This window comes from Equus asinus, chromosome 2, assembly GCF_041296235.1.
Source record: "Equus asinus isolate D_3611 breed Donkey chromosome 2, EquAss-T2T_v2, whole genome shotgun sequence".
Classification (NCBI taxonomy): Eukaryota; Metazoa; Chordata; class Mammalia; order Perissodactyla; family Equidae; genus Equus; species Equus asinus.
The window spans coordinates 50423735-50444210 of NC_091791.1; the positions used below are offsets into that span (position 1 = coordinate 50423735).

At 40.1% G+C, this 20476-nt stretch overlaps 1 protein-coding gene across 26 annotated transcripts in view; it reads right to left on the reverse strand.

The window, feature by feature from the left end:
- Positions 1-20476, reverse strand: part of ANK3 (ankyrin 3) — a 624902-nt gene that overhangs the window by 172001 nt on the left and 432425 nt on the right. For all 26 annotated transcript variants that reach the window (XM_070488170.1, XM_070488208.1, XM_070488264.1 and 23 more), the window contains exon 8: positions 6669-6767. In XM_070488170.1, the coding sequence (XP_070344271.1) occupies positions 6669-6767 (99 nt within the window). The remainder of the gene's footprint in view (positions 1-6668; positions 6768-20476) is intronic.

A 20476-nucleotide genomic window follows, 5' to 3' on the forward strand; every position in this document is an offset into this window, starting at 1 on the left:
TCAGATCCTAGCTAAACTCCTTTAGGAAGATTAACATATAATCATCCTTTTTTCCCTCCCGTTTTATTGAGATATAATTGACATATAACATCGTAGAAGTTTAAGATGTGCAACGTGATGATCTGATACGCCTACATACTGTGAAATGTTTACTATAATATTAGTTAACACATTCTTCATCTCACATAAATTATTTGTTGTTGTTATGGTGAGAATGTTAAAGCTCTACTCTCACAGAAACTTTCGAGTATCCCCTACAGTACTGTTAACTACAGTCACCATGACGTACCCTAGATCCTTCAACTTATTCACCTTATAACTGACAGTCTGTACCCTGTGACCAACATCTCCCAGTTTCTCCCACTTCTCAGCCCCTGGCCAGCACCATTCTACTCTCTGTTTCTATGAATTCGATGTTTTTAGATTCCACCTATAAGTGAGATCATACAGTATTTGTCTTTCTCTGTCTGGCTTATTTCACTTAGCATAATGCCCTCAAGGTTCATCTATGTTGTCACAAATGGCAGGATTTCATTTTATTTTTATGCCTGAATAATATATCTATATATATATACAGATACATATATCTATACATACGTCACATTTTCTTTATCCATTCATTCACTGATGGACACTTAGGTTGCTTCTATGTCTTGGCTATTCTGAATACTGCCGCAATGAACATGGGTATGAAGATAACTCTTCGACATAATGGTTTAATTTTCTTTGGATATATACCCAGAAGTGAGATTGCTGGCCTCTATCAAAACATCCCAAAACATCTTTTGGAAATGCAGTTTAAATGTTGTATTAAACTTTTGTCAATTAATCAATAAAGCTCTAGTGACCTTTTTTTTTGTTGCATCAAACCACTGGGTGCTTTTTCTTTGATAATTTTTCTTAAAAACTCCAATTCCTGTTCCCAAGGGCATCTGCTTCTTTGTCCAATCTCCTCCCCCTGCTAACCCCTACAGCTCTTCAGATTTGGGGGTGGGGCCACCAATCCAACTGATTGATTAGATCATCAGTGAGTCTCTCTTCTTCTGGGACTCCCAAGATGGGTAGATTATTTTCACTTAACGGTATCCCAGAGTCCTCTAGGTTTTCTTCATTCCCTTTCACTCTTTTTTCTTTTGCTCCTCTGACTGGATAATTTCAAATGCTCTTTCTTCTGCTTGGTCCAGTCTGCTGTTGAAGTTCTCTACTGAATTCTTCAGTTCAGTTATTGTATTCTTCAGTTCCAAAATTTTTTTGGTTCTCCTTGTTGAATTTCTCATTTTGTTCTTGTATTTTTCCCCCCGTTTTGCTAAATTGTTTCTCTATGTTTTCTTTTAGCTGAGCATCTTTAGGACAATTATTTCTAATCTTTTGTTGGGCAATTCCTTTACTTCCATTTCTTTGGGGTCAGTTATTAGAAGTTTCCTGTGTTTCTTTGGTAGTGTCATGTTTCCCTGATTCTTCATGATCCCTGTAGTCTTGCATAGACATCTGTGCATTTAAAGAAGCAGCCACTTCTTCCAGACTTTGTAGGTTGACTTCGATATGGAAAACACCTTCACCTGCAGGTGGGAGCACATTGGAGCATGCTGTAGTGTGCAGGATGCCAAATGCGGGGGCATGTGGTGGTTGTGGATTGCGGGTGGGGGTTTGATATTACCTACCAGGCCACTGGCGTTGACAACTGTATGGTCCTTGGCGAGCACTGTGGGGGTCCACAGTGGCTGCAAGGGCTGCTGGAGTCCTCAGTGGCACCTCTGGGTCCAGAGGAGAGGGACTTGGGCAGGCAGTGGTGGTGCGCACACACTCAGCTCCAGGGGCCAGTTGCAGGTGCCTGTGTAGTGGCAGGGGCTGGTTTAAGACATTCATATAGTGGTGGGGGCCAGGGCAAGCTGTGGGTGCACTGGCAGCTGTGGGGGCCTTGGCTATCAGTGTACACTACCATGGCCGCAGGGTGTCACCATGGGTGCACCACAGTGGAGGCTGGTGTCGGAAGTCAGGCTGGAGGCATGCAGGGACACAGCCGGAGGGTCTAGCTGCCAAGTGAGCCCAGCAATGTAGGCCAGTCACAGGAGATGGACAGACTGGGGCCCATAAGTAGATGTGAAGGCCCTGGCTATTGGTGTGTCCTCCCGTGCTGCAGGGTCCTGCCATGGGTGTGTGCTTGGCAGTGGAGGCTGGTCATGTGGGTCTGGTCAAGGGCATGTAGGTGCACAGCTAGGGGTTAGCCACATGTGTGTTGAGTGGTGGAGGCTTGTGACTGGAGACAGAGCTGAATTCAGGCCCACAAGCAGCTTTGAGGGCCTTGGCAGTAGGCGTGTACTTCCGTGGCTACAGGATCTTGCCACAGGTGTGTGTATAGCAGAAGCTGGTGATAAGGGTCAGGTCTGCGGTGTCTAAGTGCACAGCTAGAGGGGCTAGCCCTAACTGTACGCACAGTGGTGGGGTCAGCCACAGGGGCTCTAGGCTGGTGTTTTGCACTTGTGCAGTGGCCTGGCGGGCTGGCTGCTGGTGCAGATCCTGGGCTCCAGTGGTGGGGTGGGGAGTGGGTAGGGAGTAGGGAAGGATTCAGGTGGCTAGTGTCTGTGAATTGAGTATCTGTGGGACAAAAACCAGTAAAATCTGCAGGAGGTCCACAGCGGTGTGCCGGCCATTGGTTACTTCAGTGGTGAAAGCTGCTGAGGTCTTCTGCAGAGCAGTCCCTGGGAACCAGTCATTCCTGCTGCACGGCTGGTACTGGTAGCCCCTGCCTTTCTTCCTTGTTCCTTCCCATTTCTATTCATCTCAGCTTTCCCTGTCTCTGGGTAGAGTGAAAAGGAAGTAGGTCCTTCATGCAGTGCCCCGAAAGGCTGGGGAAGCTGGCCGCTCACCCGCTCTCTTTCCAGGTGAGGGGAACTCTTTCTAGTTGGGGAGCTCTGTCTTGGCGCTGAGCAGTGCTGGCCCAGGGGTTGGGAGGATGCAGGCAAAATGAAGCTGTTCTTCCTTCCCTTTTTGTGCAGTCATTCTCAGATTTTTTTGTTCCACTGTGTCACTGAAGTTTCTCAAGTGCTTTCTTAACAGCTCTCAGAGCTGTTTTTGTTTGTGAATAGCTGTCTAATTGTTGATCTTTGTGGGAAGACAGAGGCTGGGGTCTCCTACTGTTCTATCTTGGTGATGCCATCCCAAAATGTATAACCATCTTGAATTTTACAGTAACTCTTGATTCTTACAGTTACAATATCCAGTGCCCTACCAGCTGGGAGAGCTTGTGAAGTCATCAGGAACGACACCCTATCCTCTGATCCTTACTGGAATGGAAATTAAGACTGAGGAGGGTGAACTTTCCTAAGGTCACAATTTCACCGCTTGCTAGTCACACTTAAGACTAGAGATCAGGCAAAATAAAATTCACTAGGGTAAAATAAAATTCACTCTCATCCTGCGTTTCCAGCTGGTAAGACCTTGCTCAGATCCTACCTAAATTACTCTGACCACAATTCAAGTTTACTTCCTTGAATAAAGGGTTTAAGAGTCTGCTTTTAAACTGAATACTTGATTAGGTCAGCAACCCTTGCAGGGAACAGAGCAAGCGAACGAGGTCCCTCAGAGTGCTGGCCCCTGAGACGAAGAACAGAGTTGTTTTCTTGTCTCTAAACGTGGGCGATTGGTGTGCGCTCGGTCAGACTGTGGATGTGACAAGGTAGCTACAAGATTACTAAGTCCCTGGTGGGAGGAGGATGAGTAGATGACATTACCTATTTTCTCAAGAGCTACGGATTAGGTCATTAAAACTTGTATTTATGAAAAATTTTGCTTTCCGTTCGTTAGGCTTGTCCCCAGGTTTTGTGACATTTTCACTGGCTCCCTCCCTTTCACCCACACACCCAGTCACTACTCAGTCACTTCAGCAAGAGAGAAGGGAAGCTTTGAGGAGGAGAACACAAAATAGTTTACATATTTTGGGGATGTACTACACTTTCCTCCATAAAGTCTGCCAGGAATTCAGTCTGTTCCTGATTGACATCCCGCCCCCACCCCACTCCCTGCAGGACAACAACAGAAGAATGACAGCCTTTGCTGTTCTCTGTTGTTTCAAGTCCCGTTCACATTCACACATCATTCACACAACAGGGGAGAAAAATAAATTCAAGTTAAACTGAACGGATGCTTAAAAAGGAGTCTACATCTTGTTTAAAGTAAGACAGTCTTTCAGAACAGGGCAGCAAAGTGGCATAGAAACCAAGGTGCATACTGAATATGCCTATGTGCATTATTCCACATCTCTGATACTTTTATCCAGAGGAGTTTCTATGTTTTTATCCTGGCTCTCCCCTGTGACATAAAGATGGGGCCTGAAGTTCCTATGTACCAGCTCCACCTCCCATTGTACCAAATAAAGCAAGCAAGTGTTTGACAAATGATACAAAATGACCAAGATTTAATTTTGCTGATCTGTTGATTGATGATTGTATCAAGAGAGGGAGAAATAAGGTAATTTCTAATCCACACACCCAGTAAAATCCCCAGCTGGATATCCAGGCATATCTCTTCCAGCTTCTCTTTTCTGCTTGGCTCCAGTATCCCTCATTTCTCTTCATAAAAATTTTCCTTATTCACAGATAATCATTTAGCTCTACATGGTAGCCAAATGGCTTAAACGATTCTCTATCTTTTACTCCTTACAATCTCTTTAAATAGCCTATTCTTAGCAGAAGACCCTCCCATTTAAGGCAACAGTTCAAGCATACTGGTAATGGTTTCTTATTAAATAATGCAAAGTTAACTCAATGATACCACTATTCAATTTACTTTCTCAGTCAGACAGTCCTTCAGGGGTCAACCTTCATCTTCCTTCACTCCTCTCTAGAAAGCTTGTTTGTTTTAAGGTATATACAAGGTTTTCAGGTTCAATAGTTATCAGGAAAAAGAAGTCTGGGTCTCCTGCCAAATACCTGGGGCTGAGTTGTCTTTGGGTCAGAGTACAGGGGACAAACTACCCATCAGCTTCATGAGGGCAGGGCAAGTGTCTTGTAGTCTTGCTCTGTCAGCCAGATGCATCTGGCCTGCGGTAGGCACTCAATAATCATTTGTTGGTTGAGTGCATAAATGCAGGGAATAATAAATGAAGTAGTAAATCAAAGAGCTACAGGAATGAAGTTCAGGTTACTAGGCCAGTTTTAGAAAGACGGAGATCAAGATTCTTGGAAGGAGGAAACACAGGATTGTGGGAGGTACAATTACAAGACAGGGAAACCGATCCAAAATCCTTAGATGGGTGGATGTTTATGGTGAGACCACCTTTTTTTTAACCTCCCTCTTGCTTACACTTCACAACAAACACACGAGATGTTGAAGAAGAAAATCCCTTGGTTAGAAGTTTAATGCTAATTGAAGCTCTGAGTTATACTAGTAATGGCTGGGGTTTACTTCTGGCCTGTGTTATGCCAACACAGTTTACAAACGTTAGCTTGATAATTCCAACAACCCTTCAAGGTGGCCATACGTTTTATGTTCAGATACAGAAATTACATGCAGAAGGATTAACGGCCTACCCAAGTCAACTAGCTAAGCTCAGCATCTGGGATTCAAACTTGATTCTAAGTCTCAGTTCTTTCCCCTACTCACAATGCGTCACACAAAATAAGCAACATGCCAAACACCTAGTTAGACAGATCTGTGTTTTTAAAATAATTTTCTAATTGTGGTAAAAAACACATACTATAACATTTACTCTTTTATCCATTTTTAAGTATACTGTTCAGTACTATTAACTATATTCACATTGCTGTGTGACATCTCTAGAACTTTTTCATCTTGCAAAATTGAAACTGTATATTTATTGAACTACAACTTCCCATTTCCCTATCTCCCAAGCCCGAAGCAGCCACCATTCGACTTCTGTTTCTATAATTTTGACTACTCTAGATAACTCATATAAGTGGAATCATATAGTGTTTGTACTTTTGTGACTGGCTTCTTTCACTCAGCGTAATGTCCTCAAGATTCATTCACGGTGTAGAAGATGACAGGATTTCCTTCTTTTTTAAGGCTGAATAATATTCCATTGCACATATATACCATGTTTTCTTTATCCATTCATGTGTTGATGGATATTTGGGCTGCTTCCACCTCTTGGCTATTGTGACTAATGCTGCAATGAACATGGGTGTGTAAATATCACTTTGAGATACTGCTTTCAAGCCTTTTGGGTATATATACCCAGAAGTGGAATTGGTAGGTCATATGGTAGTTTTATTTTTAGTTTCTTGAGGAACTTCTATACTGTTTTCCACAGCAGCTGCTCCATTTTACATTTCCACCAGCAGCGTGCGAATGTAGACAGATTGTTTTTAAATAGAACAACTGTCAGTTTTAGTATCAAACTAACCAAATAGCTCAGCCTGGAGTGTCAAGTAGTGATTAAATTCTTAAAAATTTAACTCAATAAAAACTCTACACCGTAAGCTTTAGTTTCTATAATTAAAGCCATGCACTATTTAAACATACATTAAAGATTTATAAATATGGATCGTCATCCCAGTTTAAGAAGCACAAACTTAGCAGTCATTTTCTAAGAGACTACGCAAATGAAATAAAAATAAGGCCAATGTTAAACCAGTGTGAAGGTATTAGAAGACGTATTCCTACTGCCTGAAAATAAGCATAGGCATGCACATAAATTGCACTCTTACCCTTGTTTTGGCATCGATTTTAGCTCCTCGATCAAGCAATAGCTTTACCATATTGGCATTTCCTCTTTTTGACGCAACATGTAAAGGAGTGATGTCATTCTGTGGAAGAACAAAAAACAAAGTACAGTTTTGATATCCTCAGTTCAACCAAAACATTGCTTCCTGAACCTCTCCCAACTTGTTCTCATTTTTTCTCTTCCTTTTTTTTCAAACATCTATTGTGAACAGTATGCTTACTAACATTTCTCTCCGACCATAATTTTCTACAGAACGAGATCCAAAAAAGGGATGAATTTTAAGGGAGACACTTTGTGGGGTGGAGTCCAAGTTTGTTTATTTCATTTGCTTGAGGTAATTGATGGATGAGATGATGATTTTTTTGCTCTAAAATCCTGCACCTTTAAGTCAATGTGTTTTCCTACAAATTCATGTGATACACATTGGCTAATGAGTGGTGGATTAAGAAGTAGCTGATTAAGTCAGCCCAGACTGAGTTAAAGCAGTATCTTGTTACTCAGAGCATTCCTTGGGTTCATTTGAGCACAAGACGTCAAAGAGAGACAGTAGTGACTTAAACCGGGAAATCTGTCAGTACTATGCACAGTCACAGGACTTCCCATGTACGCTGGGCTAAAATGTGTTCACAGGCATTTAGTAGCAATCTCACAGAAAACTGACTGGTTTTTTTTAGGCTGCTGTCAAGGAACAGCCATAATGTTAGCACAATCTGAAATCCCAATCGCCATTCCCTCGATAGCCCAATTCTTCCTCCATGCATCTTTACAGGTGCTGTGATTGCTTCTAGACGGCCAGGGAAATACATGTATACAGTGAAAAACTCTCTATTTTCGTTCCTTATTCCTGTGTAGCAGTAACATGGGTTTAAGGGTTGTTGTTCACAAAAATCAATTATAGGATAAACAAACTAGACTCATAAGGGGTTATATTTTGTCATTGGTGGCAGATGTAATATAACGGCTACCAGGTATTGACAATTTTCTGTGTTAGGCATTGTGCTACACTCTTTACTATCTCATTTAATTCTCATAATCCTTACAACGTCATATACAATCGGAATTACAATGCCTACTTTACGCATGTAGAAACAGCTGGCAAAGCCAGGATTCAAATTAAAACCTGACTCTTAAAACTCATGTTTTTAAAAAACATTTTATAATGAGAATTTTCAAACAAAGACAAAATTTGAGAGAAAAGCATAATGAGCTTCATGTACTCATCACCCTGGTCCAATGATTATCAACCTTTGCCAGTATTTTTTCTTCTGTACTCCCTACTATTTTTTTCTTGCTGAAGGAGTTAAAGAAGAGGAAAAAGAAAATGCTAGGTATCACATTATTTCACCCATAAATACTGCAATTTAATAATCTCTAACAGATAAGGATGTTTTAAACAAATAATCACAATACCGTTACCACAACTAAGTAAAAATAATTCCTTCATTACACAAGACCCTGTCAGTGTTCAAATTCTCCCATCATCTCCAAATATATCACAGTTGGGTTGTTCAAATTAGAAGACACATCTTGCATTAGGTTGAGATGTCCTTTAAGTCTCTTTTAATCGCCATAGTACCCCACTCCATCGTCTTTTCCCCATGTCCATATAGTCACGGAAAAAATTGGGTAATTTATTATGTAGAATTTCCTACATTCTGGTCTTGGCTGATTACAGCCTCATGGAATGTTATTTAGCTTGTTCTTTTTACCCTGTATTTTCTATAAACCTTTCTAGTTAAATGCTTTTAGCCACTATACATTCTCCATCTGAAGAACTCTTTATATCTCAGTATTCCTAGATGCTAAAGTATAAATCAGTGATTAATTCATTAAATGAAGGAAGAAGAAAGAGACCTGAGTAAAAAATTTTATTTCAGTAATGCTGGTGGGGAGTGGACAGGACTAATATCATTGCTCTAGACCTAGGCAAACTTTTTATGCAAAGGGCCAGATAGTAAACATTTTTGGTTTTGTAGGTCATACAGTCTCTATTGCAACTTCTCGACTCTGCCCCATAGCACTAAAGCAGCCATACATAATACATAAAGAATTGAGGATGGTTGTGTTCCAATAAAGTTTTATTTATCAAAACAGATGGTGGGCCAGATTTGGCCTGTGGGCAGTAGTTTGCTGACCCCTGCTTTAGACCTACTAGCTACGGCTGAAGGTTTCAACTGCATGTAACAAGTTACAAAAGAAGAAGTAAAACAATATGCTGTGCATTGTATATGCTTTGGTCCTGTTTGGTGTGGACTATATTTTTGTGTGAATGGAAGGTGGCAGAAGGAAATAAACTTTTTGATGACTTTTTAATTGTCTTGCTTGTCCCTGTTGTCTGAGTAAAAATGCATGTCACTCTAATGACCCAAGCAGCACAGTGGATGAATTCGAGGTTGAAGACAGCGGGTGGAATGTCAGGGTAGGTGTATAGGAAACTCAGTCTAACAGGAGAGCTTACTGAGCGCAGAGTGGGATATGACACAAAGGCCTCGTCACTTCCCAGCACGAGTCAGGGCTTATATGCGATTTCCCTTTAAAAATGTGCCCTTGCCTGGTTGGGAAGGACTTAATTAACCTTTATTACAAGTAGACTAATTTTAGTGAGAGGAAGAACTCTATTTCTAATTTTGTTCTCTTCCATATTCATGTACTCTCTCATAGTGATGTGTAGATGTCAAAAGGGTGCCTTGAAATTCTAAGATATAGATATCTTAGATATAAGGTAGATATAAGGCAGAGATTGTCGGCCATGGTAGAAAGGGCAGGAGTGCTAAGAAAGACCCAGCCCTGAGGCCTAGGCACACTCTCTAAGAACGAAGCTGAGCGAGAATGAAAGACCCCTCAGGCCCAGTGCCAGCCCAGCATAAAGTAACAAGCAACAATAGTCAATGCTGCGGTCAGGCAGGAGGTGGGCAAGGGACACCCTCTGTGCTACAAGTGTGCAGTGTGCAGGCAGAGCCGAGGATGGAGCACTAACACCAAGTGAAAGTCTCTGAACCCCCAGCCTCCATCCTAAGCATAAAGCAACGCAGCCCTCCTCTAGAGGAATATGAAGCCTGTGGTGCACTCAACCAAAACGTAAACTCAGCTCAACTCTGGACTAAACTGCCTCAATCTTCCACATTTACAGCCTGACAGAAGAAGAGGTATGCCCACTTCCAGACAAAGATACTATCTACCTCAGTCTCTCTTGTTCTACACACAATGTTCAGCATTCTGTCTAGTGGAACAGGTGAAACACACATCAAAAGTTAGAGAATTTCAGCAGAGATGGGATTTCAATCAAATGGAAATACTTGATAAGAAAAACCACAGTATCAGAAATGAAGAATTCCTTTAATGGGCTCATCAGCAGACTTCACACAGCTGAGGAAACAGCCAGTGAACTTAAAGAGATGTCAATAGGAGCCGGCTGGGTAGTGCAGTGGTTAAGTTCGCACATTCTGCTTCTCAGTGGCCCAGGGTTCGCCGGTTCAGATCCCGGGTGTGGACATGGCACTGCTTGGCAAAAGCCATGCTGTGGTAGGCGTCCCTCGGTCTTTAGACCGAGGCATTATGATCCCTGACTGAAAATAGTGCCACCCGAGGGTCTAGAAAACTGAGTTCTGATCCTGATTCTGCTTCTGATTAGCTGTCTCTTAATAGACAAATTGCTGGTCAGTTCAGTTCCTTAGTTTATTTATCTGTCAAATGGAGTTTATGATACTTATCTTATTCCATAGAGTCTTGCGAAAATAAAATGAAATTACATAAGTGTGAGCCCTTTACAACACTTTTTAAGTGCTATAGAAGTATAAAGAAGATGGGCATGGATGTTAGCTCAGGGCCAGTCTTCCTCAGCAAAAAGAGGAGGATTGGCAGTAGTTAGCTCACGGCTAATCTTCCTCAAAAAAAAAAAAAAAGATACATCAATATAAATGATCCAAACCTAAACACAAGAGAAAAAGAGTGGAAAAGAAAGAAGAGAGCATCCAAGAGTTGTGGGAAAATATAAAACAGCTGGATGGAGCTGCATAAGAAGAGAGAAAATGGGGCAGAAGAAATATATGAGGAGATCAGGGTCAAGAATCATCTCAAAATAATGAAATATATTAAGTCACATGTCCAAGAAGCTTGGAGGATACCGAGAAAGATAAATGACAAACAAGCAAACGCCACAATTAGAAACATCAGTCCAAATGCTAAAAATGAAAGATAAAGGGAAAATCTTGAAGGGCGGAGGAACAAAGACAATGATTATGGCTTCAGAAATGATGCAAGGCAGAAAACAAAGTGGCAACTTTAAACACTGAAAATAAACACTTGTCAAATGAGAATTCTATACCCAGTGAAAATATCTTTAAAAAATAAAGGAGAAATAAAGACTTTTAAAGATAAACAGAAGCTGAGAGAATTCATTACTAGCAGACCTGGAATGCAAAAAAATATTAAAGGAATTCTTCAGGCAGCAGTAGGAATATGATACCAGACAGAAACAGACTTACACAAAGAAATATAGAAATGGCAAAAATGAAGGTACATATAAGAGATAATGATTATCCAAAGCAAAAACAGTCACAATGAATTGTGGGGTTTACAATATATGCAAAAGTAAAATGCAAGACGCCAACCACACACAGATGGGAGCGAAGAACTGGAACCATCCCATTATCAGGGTCTTGCACTATACGGAAAGTGATGTTACATTTGAAGGTAGACCATGATTTATTAGTCACATAAGACATATGATATATTATTAAATATAAAATATGCTCTTATTTTTATATGTAAGTGTATGTATACATACATTCTAAAAAGGCTGTAGAGATACTGACCCAAATGTTAACAATTTATCTCTTGGTGGAGATTAAAGATGACTTTTTGCTTCTTCATGCTTTTTAAAAAGAACTATTTTATTGGTTTATAACATTGTGTAATTTCAGGTGTACATTATTATATATCAGTTTCTGTATAGACTGCATCGCACTCACCACCAATAGCCTAGCTTTATCTGTCACCGTGCACATGTGCCCCTCTACCCCTTTCGCCCTCCCCTCACTCCCTTCCCCCCTGGAACCCCTCATCAGTTCTCTTTATCTATCTTCATCCTTTTCTAAAAAACTTCTACTGTATACGTTTGTACAATGTACAGTGAAAAATGGCTGTATTTCTTTTTTATCATCATCTAATTTACAGCCCATCACCACCATCTCTGTCTCGGCTCCCCCATTTGCATTCTTCACTCTGACAGCCATGGAGGGGCTTCACCTACTCATTAACTTTCCTGATATTTGAACTTTGAAGGAAACTTTTAAGTCTGGAGATATTCTGAAAGTAAATATATATTACTAATTTTTTCCCATTAATGTAGAAAATGAAGTATGGCTAGAGTTAAAGATCTATATGTTCTTTCTAAGAAGAAACCTAAGTTGAAACTTGGATAAAACAATTCAACCTAGAGTTTTGAAGCTGACCTACATTTAGTGCAAACAAAAGTAAATACCACTCTAATTTTGTATAAATTAGCTTATTAATAGAATATCGTTTCTGGTACCAAAGATGTGACATTCGATGTAATGGAACACATTAGCAGTTCAGAAGCTGTTGTTTTTTAACTGAGGAGGACCTCTGAGCTCATTCAGTCTAATCACCTATTTTATGGACAAGGAAGAGACCAGGGAGGTTAGTGATTTGCCTGGAGTCACAGAGCTTGAGGCTTGGCCAAGACTCAAGGTTTTCCAATTTCTGGGCATTGCCCCCTTCCATTTCACTAAGCTCTTTGGGCTTACTTAAAAATCATTATTTTCATCTCTAGCACAATGGCATCTTATTTAACTTTTTCTTAAACTATTTGATGTGATCATTATTCACTCTAAAAAACCTGATGTGTAAATCTGATTAACCCATGCCTTCCTTTCTCTAGCATTTACTTCTGCTCAATCCTTTTTAGGAGATGGTGGATAAAGACCAAATAGCAATCATACATATACTCACATACATTTAAAAAGAACAATGAAGGAAATTGGCTGTAAAAATATTTATATGAAACACTAACAGGATTTGCATAGATATTCAGAATTTTGACTGAGCAAAATTATAGTACTCAGCGGGTTTAATTTTCTCAAATTCCTGGGCCAATAACCTAATCAAGTATTTCACAAAACAACATGGATCGTGCTGTAACCCCTAATGTGTGGATTTGTGTTCTCATTGAATTGTGACTTCTGGCCCTTTTTAATTTTTCAGTTTATTCATGTTCTTCTATGCTAATCTCCTTCTATCTTGATTTTTCAGTAAGACTTTTCATCTATAAGCTGCATTTCTTGAAGGTACCAAACACTGAATTGAGGGAGTAAAAATCTTGATTCAGAAGAATAGGTTTTGCCTTCCACTTACAGGAAAGAAAGAAGTAAATCACCCAGAACAGGAGAGGCTCTCTCAGGATTTCTACAAATTCAGTATATTCCATTATACTCTTCTACGGTGATATATATTGCATTATGTTATATTACATTATGTTATATTATACAATGATCACTCTTTCTAGTAAAATCCTTCAAAAATAAAGATTAATTTTTGCTGTGCTTCCTAAACCATAGAACTGCCTTAGAAATGCAGAGGAGATTTTAAATAATGAGTTTAGGAAGTGGGGAATTCTCTCCTGGTTCTAACTTTATTTCAATTCCATTTCTTAGCGTAAGTAAGAAAGCATGTCTAGTAGAAAGCCCATTTCATAGGGAATGAGAAGCCCAGGCCCTAATTCTCACTCTTCTACACCCACTTTCCTGATAGATGACCCTGGGAATGTGCCTTACCCTCTACAAACTTATATTTCCACCTGCACAATGGACATAATACCTCTGGTGCCTCCATCACAGGACTGCCAAGAGGAGACAGGAGATAATTCACGTCAAAGGAGGAATGAAACTCATGGGTATTCCATATCTTACCTCATTTAAGCCACAGAAGAACCCTAGAAAGAGGTACTATGTAATTTTTTTCTTCATATTACAGATAAGGAAACTAAAACTCAAAAACCAAAATCACTTGTCAAAGGTTACAAAGGGGCCACAATTTGTCAGACCCTAAAGTTCATGCTTCTTTCACTAGACTAGACCATCTATCCCTGCACTTCTAAGCAGTATAAACATAACCAGTTCTTCATAATGCAGCAGTTTGGGAGCGGCAAACTGCGTGCTAAGAGATGAAGAGAGCACTGCGGTCAGGGAGTGCAGCGGTAAGAGCTCCCATTCTGAGACAGATGGCTTAGGTTCAAGTCCCAGGTCTGCCCCACATTAGCGGCACATCCTCAGACAAGTTTATGTAACTTCTCTGTATCACGGATTTCTTATCTGTAAAATTAGGCTAATAACATTCTATATATTATAGAACTGTTATGAGGATTAAATGAGTCAATAAACATAGAGTCTTAAGAATGGTGCTTGGAGTTTAGTAAACACTATAAAAGCGTTAGCTAACACTATTCTTTTTATTACTTATATGGACATTTAAAAATGTATGAAATGACTCCAGCTCACAAAGACATTATGAAATAGTTTGGGTAGAAGAGACGCACATCTGAAGTAATTAGTGAACTCTAAAAAGGTGCTCAAGTGGGTAGCTCCTGGGATGGACGCAAAAGGTGTTAGAAAAGAGTTCACTCAGCACAGCCAAGTCTGTGGAACCTGCGTCAGGCCGCTGGCTGGGGTGAGCAGTAGCAGAGAGCAAGAGAAGGGAGGCGGAGCTGTGGCTGATAAGACATGATACATATGTAACCGTGGACCCTCCAGGACCAGTTCAACAGACCCCATCTCTCATCAACAGAGTGATTAAGAATTGCCTCTCAGAAAATGTACAAAGTCACACAGTCAGAGCATGCGCAGAAGAAATCTTGACCTGGAAACGGCTGCAGAACCAAAGATCCTCCTTCCCACGAAACCAAAGGATGAGGACACAACTGGAACTTGAAAGTCTGGACTCTTATTAGAAGCGATGGGGGTCCCTCATTCAGGAAGATTCACTTGTTAAAATTCCATGCCCACCTCATCATAAATGTTTTGAACCCTATCATAAAAATTTAGAACCCCATCATAAAAGTTTAGAACCCTGTCATAAATGTTCAAAACCTTACCATAAATGCTTGAAGCCCACCAATCAAAACCTGTCTCGCCAGCCTTTCCACATGCCAGCCTGTTCTCCCCAACCTCTTAAATTTTGCCCCAAATCCTGAACTGGGGAGACAGATCTGAGGGCACAGGACCCGTTTCCCTGCAGATTGATTTCACAGAATAAAGCTGATTTCTCCCCCAAAAACTGATGCCATAATGAATTGTTTATGCACATCGGCCAAGAGAACTCCAATTTTGTGCAGTGCCACATACTTGCGGTGTATAAAATAACACGTGTGAGAGAACATGACAGAAACATGTGAGTGCCTTACTTTGAAAAGTAAGGACCTTTGCCGGGAAATGGTGGAATTGCTTGCCTATTTCTTCCCTCTTAGCTCTTTCTGAAAAACCTAGCTGAGGGAGCAGCCAAGTTCCTTTATGAAATAATCACCAAAGCAAGATCATTTCTGCAACTCCCCAAAGTGATACCAGGGCCATTTTCTACCTTACTGTGATAAATTGCAGACTTTTTATTCCATTTAAATATATAAAGGGCAGTTGACTACTGATCTCTTCCACCTCCTCATCTCCTTTTCTTGAAAAATGTCTGGGGAGGTAATCACTAAGAGAAAGATGATATCACTCAAAATCTTCTAGATAATGAAACACTATGACTATTTTAGCTTAGTTCCTTGATATAGCCTCAACTGAATACAAATTCTAAAATAATTAATGTTGAGAGGAAATCTGGTATCTTCTGCTAATTCTTAACACTTGTAATAATTTCTGCCTCTAAGTTACTACTATAATTTTTAAAAAAAGTGAGTCAAAGTGGCACAGGAAGATGTCTGAAGATGAAGATTTCAGTGTGTTAATGATTTGCATTTAAACACACCCATTTTACGATTTGTATGTTTTCTCATTCTCTTCTCTTATACTTTATCGTTATCCCTAGTGTAAATAGAAACAGAAAAATGACTAGTAAATAGTTCACAGAGAAAGCACAGGAAAGACATGTAAGCAAGGCTTACCAGCATCCTCATTCATCCCATAGATATTTGTCTTTTGAAAAGTCTTTTAGCTTCTGAGAGAAGCGGTTGAAGGAGATCAGAGTACACCACCCCCAAATATGCCGCTGCAGCATAAGGATTGTTTTGAGCTCTCTCCCCTTGTTTTGTCCTCCCCCTTCCTGTCTAAAGCAGGGCATGAATTTCCCTTTGTAAAATGTCTCCCACTCCCCTGCCAGGAAGAGGAGTATGTCTCTTAATCACTGATCAACGGAAAAGGCCCAGACTTGAATCTGCACCACAAACCTTGCTTAATCAACCCTTATCTCCCATTAGTCCCCCCACATATTTACCTTCCTACTATCACCACACCTAGAAGCCCAAACCCCCTCTCCTTTGCCTTGTCACTTCTCCACAAATTTATTGCCCATTGTTAAAATGGTATATAAGCCCCTGGGGTCTAACTGCCTCTTTGGGTCTTCACTTTTTTTTTTTTAAAGATTGGCACCTGAGCTAAGATCTGTTGCCAATCTTTTTTTTTTTCTTCTTCTTCTCCACAAACCCCCTAGTACATAGTTGTATATCCTAGTTGTAGGTCCTTCTAGTTCTTGCTATGTGGGACACTGCCTCAGCGTGGCTTAATGAGTAGTGCTAGGTCTGCACTCAGGATCCGAATCAGCAAAAGCCCAGGCAGCTGAGGCGGAGCTGTGAACATGGGTCTTCACTTCTTTTCTATGAAGGCCTCCATATGCATATATAAGCCTTTCTCCTGTTAATCTGTCTTTTGTCAGTTTAATTTGCAGGACCCCAGGAACTAAACCTATGAGAGTAGAGGAGAAAAGATTTTTCTTCCCCCTACAAGGTCATATCTGCTAATCTCCAAGCACAGAGCAGTTACTCGATAAATGTTTGATAAATAATATTTGTGTCATATAGATTTTGATACAATGTGGAAAAAATATAGAACTGAATTCTAGTTCCCTTTAATTTCCTTGAGAGTATAAAAGCACTTTTTCTGTACATTTTTATTGTTTTCCACTGCAAGTCTTTGATAGATTATTTTTATAATAGGTTTATTGAGAGATAATTCACACACCATAAAATTGACCATTAGTGTCCAATTCAGTGTTCTTTAGTATATTCACGAAGTTGTGCAACCATCATGAGTATCTATTTAGAACATTTTCATCATCCCCCAAAGAAACTCCATACCATTAAGCAGTCAATTCCCATTCTTCCGTCCCCCTCAGCCCCTGGCAATCACTCATCTACTTTCTGGCTCTATGGATTTGCCTATTCTGGACATTTCATGTAAATGGAGTCATGCAATATGTAGCCTTTTGTGTCTGGCTTCTTTCACTTAGCATCATGTTTTCAAGGTTCATCCATACTGTAGTATTAATCAATACCTCATTTCTGTTTATGAGAATGCTTAATTTTTTAATGCTTTAAGAAATACATAAAATATATGCAAATAAATGATGCTTTCCATAATGAGGATTTGAAATTTCAAGAACATACCTAGGAAAATTTCAAACAATAGGACATGAGAAAACACCCCAGCCTTCACAGTCTGACACACCAGTAGGACTTTTCTAAAACAAACAAACAAAAAACTTCAACCTTAGATGGCCTATTATGAATAATACAAGCATAAAATAAACTCAGAAACTTCCCTTATACTACAGCAATCATTATTAAGATGACTATTATTGTTTGTAAAAGTCCATTTTCCTCTTACTTCATAAGGCTTTAATTAAATGAAATAGGTCTTTATAGATAAAGTCTTTTTCTCTTCTCCAGTTTTATAAACTGCTGGCTTAGTCTACACCAACTTTTTCTCTCACTGTGCTTTCTGGATAAGGAGATACGGAGATAAGGAGATTAAGTCCGCACAGGTCTTGCGAGATTGACGCTGATACTGACGTCACTGACACTTCCTTGAGCTCACTCCCTTTCCACAGAGACCAACCAAATCCCATGGACGAGACACCCGACAGTGCTGGGCTCCCCAAGAAGTAGCAGCGAACTCTTGGATATTTGATGTTTCTTGTGAAATCAGACTCTGAGGGTTTGGATCTGTTCTGCTCTAACAACCGCAAGTAATTTATTTGTTTTCTGCTAAGAATAACATGAGGCTGCTTATCATTAACACTGTCAGAGGCGTCACTTGGATTAACAGAGGATGGCTCACCCACAATGCAGATAAAGCGCTGCGGGTCTCCCTCTGCTTTCGCACAGGGAGCACAGTGGGGGCGCACAGACCATCTTTAGAGTAAATATCCCACACCTCCTTCTCCCCACACACGCCCTCAGCTGTACAGACAATCCCAGCTGTAGCTAGAGGGGAAGGAAAACTGGGACTGAAGCTGGTCTTGGACCTCTCCCCTCGATTGCAAACTCCTCTTCTACCTTTGAATCATTGGATGTTCTGGCTCCCTGGGTTTTTGGAGATATCTTGTCCAGTGGTTTTCAATGTATGGTTTAAATTAAAAATTTTAATTGTGGTAAAATACGTACAACATAAACTTTCTGTCTTAACCATTTTTAAGTGTATAGCTCGGTAGTGTTAAGTATATTCATATTGTTGTGTAACCAAGCTCCAGAATTCTTTTCATCTTGCAACACTGAAACTATGCTCGTTAAACAACTCCCCATTCCCCTCTTCCCCAGGCCACAGCAACCACCATTTCACTTTCTGTCCTTGACTTTGACTACTCTAGGTACCTCACATAAATGGAATTGCACAGTATTTATTTATTTATTTCCTTCTTCTCCTTTTCCCCAAAGCCCCCTAGTACCTAGTCATATATTCTAGTTATGGATCCCTCTGGTTGTGCTATGCAGGATGCCACCTCAGCATGGCTTGATGAGCGGTGCCATGTCCTAGTCCAGGATCCGAACTGACGAAACCCTGGGCCGCCCAAGTGGAGTATACAAACCCAACCACTCGGCCACGGGGCCGGCCTCACATTTATTTTTTGTAACTGGCTTATTTCACTTAGCATAACGTCCTCAAGGTTCCTACATGTTGTAGCATGCGTCAGAATCTCCTACCTTTTTAAGCCTGAATATCCGTTGTATGTATACGCAACAATTTGTTTATTCATCCATCTGTGAATGGACACCTAGGTTGCTTCCACCTTTTGGCTTTTATACATAATGCTGCCATACAAATATCTCTTCCAGACCCTGCTTTCAATTCTTTTGTGTATACACCCAGAAGTGGAACTGCTGGATCATATGGTAACTCTATATTTAACCTTTAGAGTTGTAAGCACTGCACTTTTTTCCTCAGTGGCTATACCATTTTACATCCCACAAAGAGGGCACAAGGGTTCCAGATTCTCCAAATCCTCACCTACACTTGCTCTTTTCTCTTTTTCCGATAGTGGCCATCCTAATTGGAGTTCAATATATGCCTTTAAAATATATATGTTTTTCAATATACATTTCAGGGTTTCCATAATTCCATAAACAATGAGAAATTTTGGGCCATTCAAGATTGAAATAGGGACCAGCCCAATGGTTGAGTGGTTAAGTTCACACGTTCTGCTGTAGTGGCCCAGGGTTTCACTGCTTCGGATCCTGGGTGTGGACATGGCACCGCTCATCAAGCCATGCTGAGGCAGCATCCCACATAGCACAACCAGAGGGACCTACAACTAGAGTACATACAACTATGTACTGGGGGGCTTCGGGGAGAAGAAGAGGAAGAAGAAAAGAAGATTGGCAACAGATGCTGGCTCAGGTGTCAATCATAAAAAAATGAAAGATTGAAATAGTAAATACCTTTTTATCCTGTAAGAATATGTTAGAATAAAAGAAAAGTTCTGCTAAAAAAAAAATCCCTGATACTTACTGATTTAGACCAAGAAATTCTTCATTTTACATGAGAACAGAAGTAGTAAAAATGAAAAAAACCTTCCAATTATTAGGCTCTTACTTTGTGCAAACCCTGTGAGACACACATCAGCTCATTCAGTCTCCACAAGAACCCATGAAATAGATGCTACTAACTCCAATTTACAGGTGAGCCAAGCAACACTGGAAGGGACTACAGGTCACATGGCCAGAAAATGCCTGAGCTGGGATTTGAACCTAAGCTGTCTGATTCCCAAAGCTGTGCTGGTTCTTTCCAGTGGGTCATACAGCAGAAAATATATCCAGACAGTGAGTCTCTTTCTAACTTGGGCAAACATTAGCTATAGTTCTGAATCCAAGTAGCATAAGTTCTATCCCGAGAATGCTGGGGACATACAATTTTTAACCAAAAGGAAACAGCACATCTCAAAACTAATAAAAACATTCAATATCTAAAAGAGTGGTTAGTTCAACTTGTCATTTTAAATAAGAATTCATGGCTTTCATAATTTTTTAAAGGTGTCACTCTTAATGCTGATTCAAAAGAAGCCTGCTTTCTCTGTTACAGTAAAGAAAGCCCCTCCCAGCTGGCAATATCTATGAGTAGAGACATAAAGTAATTAAACTAAAAGGGGCATTAAAAATTCTATTTTAATCAGTTGCTTTCTACGCATTGAAGAAACTTGTTTTAAAAATATTTATTTAAAATGAGTTAAACTAATGATATTAGATTTCTTATAACGTTCCTAATGAACGCTATAACTTTAATAAAAAAGCCCACCCCTTTTACTAACACTCCATCACCAAAAATTCTTAAAAACAGAAATCTTCAG